General features: G+C 40.5%; 2 protein-coding genes across 2 annotated transcripts in view; one reads left to right on the top strand and one right to left on the bottom strand.

Annotated features, from left to right (window-relative positions):
- Nucleotides 1-1,589: 1,589 nt before the first annotated feature.
- On the bottom strand, nucleotides 1,590-8,517 carry LOC126474361 (uncharacterized). Its single transcript, XM_050101827.1, has 4 exons — nucleotides 8,363-8,517; nucleotides 5,806-5,938; nucleotides 1,870-2,019; nucleotides 1,590-1,754 (listed from the first exon to the last, which is right to left on the bottom strand). Exons 1-4 carry the CDS (start codon nucleotides 8,515-8,517, stop codon nucleotides 1,590-1,592), a joined length of 603 nt encoding a protein of 200 aa, XP_049957784.1.
- The window catches only part of LOC126473376 (palmitoyltransferase Hip14), a 155,874-nt gene continuing 155,545 nt past the window's right edge, over nucleotides 8,398-8,726 (top strand). The window contains exon 1 of the mRNA XM_050100383.1: nucleotides 8,398-8,651. Within this exon, the coding sequence (XP_049956340.1) occupies nucleotides 8,598-8,651 (54 nt within the window). The 5' untranslated portion in view covers nucleotides 8,398-8,597. The remainder of the gene's footprint in view (nucleotides 8,652-8,726) is intronic.

Here is an 8,726-nt window from a genome sequence, read left to right as displayed (position 1 = left end):
CTGGTCCTGTCCTGGAAGCAGTGGCGGGCTGAGGGCCACGGGTGACCAGTACATCCACTTTCGTCCCATGGTTGGACAGAGCGGGCCAAACGGGGCAGAGGGCAGCGAGGACCAGGGACTGTAGCAGTCTCCAGAATCTTGGGCAGCAGCACAATGCAAGTCGCAATGCATTGGTGGGTGGCGACTGGGAGAGCAGCGGCCGACTTCCATTGGTGGGCAGTCTTGATGACGACAGCAGTGGCATCAGCATACCAGGAGTCTGCTGAGCCAGCTGGACTTGCAGGACATCAGCAGGCGGCATGCTGACAGTACGCCTCACCATCGAGTACTGTAAATTAGCTAATGCAATGTCACCGAATACTACTGTATCACACTGCACTGCCCATCGACGCTCTTGAACTTGCTCGGCCTCCTGACGAAATATGATGCGGCGGGTCCCGGCTTCAGCTCTGCCATATGGAGTCCCGGGTTCGACACACTGACTCCGCAACACAAGAAATGAAACTCACTTCAAAACATTAGTCCAAAGCAACTCGTCCCGATGATAATGTATACAGTGTTCTGTTGACTATCGATAGTCACTCCCCCAGCTCCACCCAGTATTATGGATGTGAGCAAAAACAGCAGAATACGAGCATCATACTTACAATACAATACACATGAGAAGGTGGTAATCAGGAACATAATTTCCTTGATAACAGCCCCATGGTAGAAATTACAATATTGGGATTTACAAATAAATGCACTTTATCAGCAGAATACCATACCCACGTATAAAGTATAAACGAAAAATATTATCAGGTAGTACTTGTATTTCGCCAAGCAAGAATACGGATTGTCACGCCATATTTTCCCGAGATCGAATTTCAGTGCAAGGCTACTGAACGTCTCAGTTTCCGTAGTGTAGCATGGGTGTCGTATTTCTGACATTTTGGTGTTCTGTGTATGTAATGCCCTTAAATACTACAGATTAGTGTGTGTTTAAGTGCAGGACGTCTTTGGCTGTACATCGTTGCACTGGAATTTGTTGCAGTTAAAACGTGTTGCTCCAAGCTTGTCGCATTGGTGATATACACTATTATTTATTTTGTGTATGTATGAAGCTGTTTCTGAGCCTTTTTTATGATGTCACTGATCATAATGCAACATGCTGGGAACACGTTTTTCAACGTCCAAATGGCGTTATTTACAATTTGTTCTTCTAAGACGAATACAGGCATGCATAAATGCAAGAGGACGTGCTACTGCGTATTAGAGATACCAGTGTGTACAGCAATCTGAACCACTACCTCTGAAGGTATCGCTACATGGTGGTACAACATGCAGTGTGTGGTTTTCATGAGCAATAGAAAGAGCAAAATGATGTTTATGTTGATCTCTTTTCCAATTTTCTGTACGGGTTCCGGAACTCACGGTGATGCAAAACTTTTTTTGATGTGTGTATATTAAACTCATAATGACTGTCATCACGTGTTTAGCGCATGCTTTCAGAGTTAATTGTTTTATATTTTTTAATAAAACTCCACGTCTCTATGGCTCCAACTTACAGGTATATTGATTGAACGTTGCTAAATCCAGTTTCAGCACGTTCATTTCCGTGTCTGCACAAATTTCTCCATAGTCACTTCACTATTGTAACAATTAAGTTCAAAATGTGATTGTGTCCAATTGAGAAACGTGTGATATTGCGCATGACTTAACATAATTTCATCGCTCGAACTGAAGAGGCGTTTACCGGTCAAACGATGTGGACGCTATACACGTGTTTTCCTGTACGAGATTTACCATTTTTATACTGTTTTTTTTTCGCTCCTTATTTACAATTAAAAAAGGAGAATATACTTACCCATTCGTTCGATGCGGACGTACACACGTTCTCTCCTTTTCATAATTTATCCTTTTTATAATGTGTTTTTGCTCCTTATTTATAATTACAAAGGGGAATGTACTACCTGTCACACTGACTATTAAATTTGTACACAGTGCACTACTGTTAACTAAATTATCACGCGGCGCCACCTATACTCAGTTGTCAATTCTATGTGTTGAGCTACACATACTAATTTAGTTCCGATTTTGTGGATTATGTGGGAATATAGTTATTTTATACATTGGAGAGAGATAGTAATTTTTTCCCGACTTGTTCATTGTTACCACAGTCTAAAGCCGGGTTCACACAGGCAACGAAAGTATCGCCTCTGCTAATGGCGAACTGCAGTTACTTTGTAGTTGGATGTGTGAACTCCTAGTTTTCGTTGGCGCCATTTAAGAAGCGCAACTTTTGTCACGCCATAAAAAGTTGAACTTGGTTCTACTTTGTTGCGCCATTTTGCCTTCTCCACAATCGAACAACGTCATTCGATTGCTACCTCGCGGCTGGATTCAAACCTTTCTAGTGCGTATTCGTTCGCAGATAGTGCTTTTGTTTGTGCGTTTGTTATTAATATGTCGAAAAAGTGGTCAACAGCGACAATTATGAGATTCTTGGAGGTGTATCACAAAAGCGAATCATACAAAGACAGAAAGTTGAGAGATACTGCATTAATTGAAATAGTAAACAGTATGCGTGAATATGTAACTGGAATTGATGTAGCTACAACAAAATGAAAAATTCGAAATGCTTACATGAATGAACATAAAAAAGTACTGAAATCAATCAAGAGTGGTGCGTCTACAGACGGTATTTATAAACACAGCCTTCCTTGGTTTGAAGCTGCAGACCGGTTCTTAAAACATGTAGTCGAGACAAGAGAGACGAGAAACACTTTGGTAAGTAATATTTTACATTATGTTTCCAAAACATCCTATTTAGTAATATGTACAGCCGTTTAATCAGTTGAGACAGTTGACGCCATTTTGCAAATTGCGCAACTACGAATATGTAACAGTCGTGACACTCACTGCTGCAAAAGTTGTTACCGTTTGTCAGATGGAGCGACACTAGCGCTCCAAGCGCCGATTAAGGTGAACATCAGACGCGTCATAAGCATAATGTTTGTTTTGCATCCATTTCCTGCGTTATTTAAGAAATATTTGAGTTATTTTCTTGTCTCCGAGGGTTTGTGTAGTACCAGAAGGCATATATGTTTCTAAAAATGATTCTAAAATACGCGCAAGTATGGACAAAAACCATGAATCGAGTGGCAAGCTACAACACATCCATGAAGCACACTTGTGATGTTGGATAGAATTGCAGCTTACCTCGTTGATATCAAAAGTATACAAACACACAGATTCACTCGTAAGAAGCACAGACATGTACCTCTACACGCAAAAGCGATCTACAGCTCATTTACCGTTCTGTAGGCCCACTGTGTTTGTCATTGTCGCCTGTTGCCACAAGTACGACCATCATCTTTATATTATTCTAAGTGGACAAGCAACTGCCAAATAGCGGGTGAAATATGTTGAAAAATTATAATGAGCTGATTACATTACATTTCACGCAAAACCAAATATTTGAATAATTTTCAAACAATGTCAGTGAACATGGTGCTAACAAAATGTCATCACACGAAGGAAGCAAGGAAAATTAAGTGACTAACAACAGAAGTGAATGAAATACATACCAAACATTACGCTTTTGTAAGACACGAATAACTGCACTTAATCTAACCACTTCATCGTGAAAGCAGGTCTTTGTTGGCGATTCACACGAATCTGGCACTGATACATGGAGAGTCGAACTGGCTGCTTCTGTGTCATAGGACTATTTTACAGCTTTAAATGGATTGTCGAATGTTTGTGGCAGTTTCCTCTTCATCGTCTGTTGAGGTGGCTTGTTTGGGATGTCAAGCAGTGTGGGTACTGCATTCCACACGAGTTTATTATTGTCTGCGTTCATGAACTGGTTTTTTTTTTCGAAATGTAGCGAACAAAACCTAATATTATTATACAGGTAAATTGGGTCTTTTTTCATAAGGTCTTCTCGTCGGCTATTAACTAGCCATTTTCTGCTCCTAAAACCAAACATTAATCATTAATACACATGTAGTTTGCAAGTGAATCCTGACAATACAGTTTAGTAACATGATGGAATATATCTCTCAGGATCCTTAGGAAACCTAAAAAAGACAGCTGTGGTGCCTTCTTTCTGTTGTTGCTGCAATTTATTGCGCTACAAACCCTCCCGCTTGTAAAAACCATCGTAGAAATCAAAATAAACAACCAATATTCGCTTTCACGATCGCGCTGAACTCACAGTTTAAGTTACTGGCCGCGCGGGCGCGGTAGGCAAAAAATCGAGGCGTAGTGTCACGACTGTTATGTTAGACGACAGTCTAACATAACAGTCGCGACTCTCTCTGCTGTAAAAGTTATTGCCGTTTGACAGATGGAGTGACAGTAGTGCTCCAAGCGGCAGGTAAGGTGAACGTCAGACGCGTCGTAAGCATAATGTTTGTTTGCATCCATTTCCTACGTAATGTCCGAATTATTCGAGTTATTTTCTTGCCTCCAAGAGTTTGTGTAGTATCAGAAGGCATCTACGTTTCTAAAAATGACTCTAAAATATGCGCAAGTATGGACAAAAACCATGAATAGAGTAGCAAGCTACACAACACATTCGTGAAGCAACACTTGTGAAATTGGGCAGAATTGCAGCTTACCACGTTGATATCAACAGAATATAAACACACAGATTCACATGTAAGAAGGACAGACATGTACCTCTACATGCAAAAGCGATCCACAGCTCGTTTATCGTTCTGTAGGCCTACTGTGTTTGTCATTGTCGCCTGTTGCCACAAGTGCGACCTTCATCTTTATATTATTCTAAGTGGGACAGGCAACTGCCAAATAGTGGGAGACATATGCTGAAAACATTATAATGACCTGATTGCATTACATTTCACGAAAAACTAAATATTTGAATAATTTTCAAACAATCTGTCTGTAGGCACTTTCCTTGTCCCGTAATAGTTTCGCTTCTGCACATTCTGACACTTCACGTGCTTTTGTAAGACACGAACAGCTGCACTTAATTTAACCACTTCATCGTCAAAGCAGGTCTGTGTTGATGATTTACACGAATCTGGCACTGATACATGGAGAGTCGAACTGGCTGCTTCAGTGTCATAGGACTGTTTTACAGCTTTAGATTGACTGTCGAATCTTTGTGGCAGTTTCTTTTTCATCGTCAGTCGAGGGGGCTTATTTGGAATGTCAAATAGTGTGGGTACTGCATTCCAAACGAGTTTGTTATTGTCTGCGTTCATGAACTGGTTTTGTTCGAAATGTAGCGATCAAAACCTAATATTATTATACAGGTAAACTGGGTCTTTCTTCATAAGGTCTTCTCGTCTGCTATTAACTAGCCATTTTCTGCTCCTAAAACGAAACATTCATCAGTTATACACATATAGTTTGCAAGTGAATCCTGACGACATAGTTTAGTAACATGGTGGTATATATCTCCCAGGATCCTTAGGAAACCTAAAAAAAGAGAGCTGTGGTGTCTTCTTCCTGTTGTTGCTGCAATTTATTGCGCTACAAACGCTCCCGTTGGTAAAAACCATTGTATAAATCAAAATAAACAATCACTATTCGCTTTCACGATCGCGCCGAACTCACAGTTCAACCTACCGGCCGCTTGGGGCGCAGCTGGCGCTGTAGGCAACAAAATAGAGGCGAAGTGTCGCGACTGTTATGTTTAGTGATGGGCTAAACTGCGATTTTCCGATATCAGTGATTTCTGTGAATGCTACTTTTCAGTATCTGTTATTCTTAACTGTGATTTGTCGCAGTTAAGAGTCGCAGTTAAGGAACCTAAGTCGCGTATCCCTCCGCCACTGCTATTTCTGCTACTTCCGCGATTTCTGCGACTTCTGCTACTTCTGCGATTTCTGCTACTTCTGCGATTTCTGTGACTTCTGCTACTTCTGCGATTTCTGTGACTTCTGCGATTTCTGCGACGTACGACCGTATGAAAAAGTTACATCTGTCCACACAGAAAATTGCATCTCAACAAACCTGTCATTGGTAAGTATGTTTTACGTTTATTCTTCCGTTGGCTTTAATTTTGTATTAAAGAAACAACTATGAAAATATTAATAGTGTAATTAATATGTAAGTAGCCGCACAGTACCGTAATAGTTCGTGTTTAGAAAATGAATTCTAACATATTGTTATGTTCATAGGTACCTGAACTACATTTCGGTCACTCAGTAAAGAGATAATTCAAAATATCATTGTCAACAGATCTGAAGAAATTGCCACTGCGTCTTTAGACCGTTTTCGTCAGACGAGAGGTTAGTTTCGAAGCGTTTTGATGGACTTAATTACTTCAGTGAGATCATTCTTGCGAATGTGATATAGCAAATATTAGCAAATGTGATATAGCAAATATTAGCAATCTACTCTGTCAATTATATTGCCAGTAATTAGTGACAGCAAAAATTGTTTAACAATTCTTGTGTTTTTGCAGACGCAGTTCTGACTGATTACTGGTTGCTGTACATATCTATCCACATCAAGGCTGTTGAGAGAGACTCGTGAAGATTCAAGACAGCTCTTAGAGGATTTGCAGTTTAAAAGTGAAATAATTATGAAACAAGTGTGTGACTGATTAAAGTGTTTTATTGAAGTTGTTGTGCGATTTTAAAGGAATAATAAATGTTAAATACATTGAGTGAATAATAAAAATCTCATTTTCCACATGTTAAGCCGTCCTATACCCGTAATTTTCCGCCACTTATTTATTGGTAAACACTTGTTGGATACCGACGTGCCGCCCCCCCCCCCCCCCCCCCTTTCTCCACAATCTTGGTGTGACACTGACCTGTAACATATCCCGAAGTCTACAATATGCATTTTGAGGCTGTTGATATGAAAGTGGGAAGTACAGATCTCCCAGTTAAATCAGGAATAGCTTAAGTGCATTACTTGAAAGTGACACAGGAAAAGCTTACTTATGTAGGTGGTAGTAGTGTCGGCAAAAAGTTCTTGTGTGTGAAGTTGCCATGTAGAACACCAGGTGTAAAACTTTTCTCCCGAGTCTTGAACTGTGTCGGAACAAAAGTGAGGCATTCATATGACTGTTTTCATTTCTCTACACTTATACAGATGTCTGAGTTCTGCTGTGTTAACATTGCAAAGTCCTGTAGGCATGTGGAGTATTAACCAAAACTGTCATATTGGAAGCAGAATCAAACACATTTGTTACGTTACTTGATATTTTCAGGAGAAAAAGGCAATGTTGCTTCTTATTAATATAATACATTCAGAGTCACAGCAGTATTTGACCAACCATAACTGATGCTGAATGTGCATGTCGTCATATAATATGAAGGGCTTATTTCAATAGTGGTACAAGTCCATTACCTACACTTTTCTGTCTATAATGCTTCTGAAATTAGTGATCCAAACAAACATAAATAAAGGTTCATCTCTAGCAAGAAGCCATATGCTTGAATATTTCTGGTATCTCCACTGCAGATTTTTCAGCGCTCATTTAACTTTACGACTCTATATCTCAAAATTAACAAACATGGACTTGTACCACTATTGAAATAAGCCCTTCATATGCACACACAGCACATCGATCTCGTGAGGCACAAGGCTCTCATAACGAAGTACGTGCGTCGGTCAACAGATGACACTAGGAAAAGTATGTTAACTGCGCTTTTTAGTTGCTACTTGCGACTCTTAGTTGCGATTTGTCTCAGAAATCGCAGTTTGACTCGGTAGTGAATAGCGTAGTATGAACTTTGCTCAACAGATGGCAGTGCTAACTGCGCTTTTTAGTTGCTACTTGCGACTCTTAGTTGCGACTTGTCACGGAAATCGCAGTTAGACTCCATAGCGTACCGCAGAGATGGGCGTAGTACGAACTTTGACCCACAGATGGCACTGTTAACCGCGCTTTCTAGTTGCTACTTGCGACTCTTAGTTGCGACTTGTCACGGAAATCGCAGTTAGACTCCATAGCGTACCGCAGAGATGGACGTAGTACGAACTTTGGCCAACAGATGCCACTGTTAACCGCGCTTTTTAGTTGCTACTTGCGACTCTTAGTTGCGACTTGTCACGGAAATCGCAGTTAGACTCCATAGCGTACCGCAGAGATGGACGTAGTACGAACTTCGACCAACAGATGCCACTGTTAACCGCGCTTTTTAGTTGCTACTTGCGACTCTTAGTTGCGACTTGTCACTGAAATCGCAGAAAGCAGTGCTAAATTCGACCAATAGATGGCTCACGTCTTTGAATGTGAAATACTACTTGCGACTGCTGACTGTGACTGAAATCGCAGTTAGATTCTGTAAAGTTGCTACTGTGATATCTGTGACTTCTCAGTCACTGTGATTTCTAACAGATACGCGATTTCCTGCCCACCACTAGTTATGTTAGACTGTGTTATTACTTCGCGTCCGTTAGGGTGGATACGAGTGGTACATCTTCGTGTTGATGACAACTCAAAGACGTTGATGTAGGATAAGACGATTGAATGAGACTATAAGTGTTTTGAGGTTGTTGGTAGGGTGGTGGTTGTGTTATGACATACTTTGCAATAAACATGACGTCTAGTTGTCGTGTTATTTTGCGATTCACGTCGCTCTCACTTTTCCGATAGTTATCTTTGTAAATAATTAGTAATAATGATGTCCGGCGAAGTTGACCCCACTTGTAATCCCGTTCACTTTGTGACACAGGCAAGTTTCGTTCGCATGTTTCGGAAATAGTGAAGTTTGTTTTATGTTTGTGTTAGTATTGGCCTACATAAAAAA

Source organism: Schistocerca serialis, chromosome 4 (genome assembly GCF_023864345.2).
Source record: "Schistocerca serialis cubense isolate TAMUIC-IGC-003099 chromosome 4, iqSchSeri2.2, whole genome shotgun sequence".
Lineage (NCBI taxonomy): Eukaryota > Metazoa > Arthropoda > Insecta > Orthoptera > Acrididae > Schistocerca > Schistocerca serialis.
Note: the sequence above shows the minus strand (reverse complement) of the source record. Positions and strands in the feature narration are given on the sequence as shown.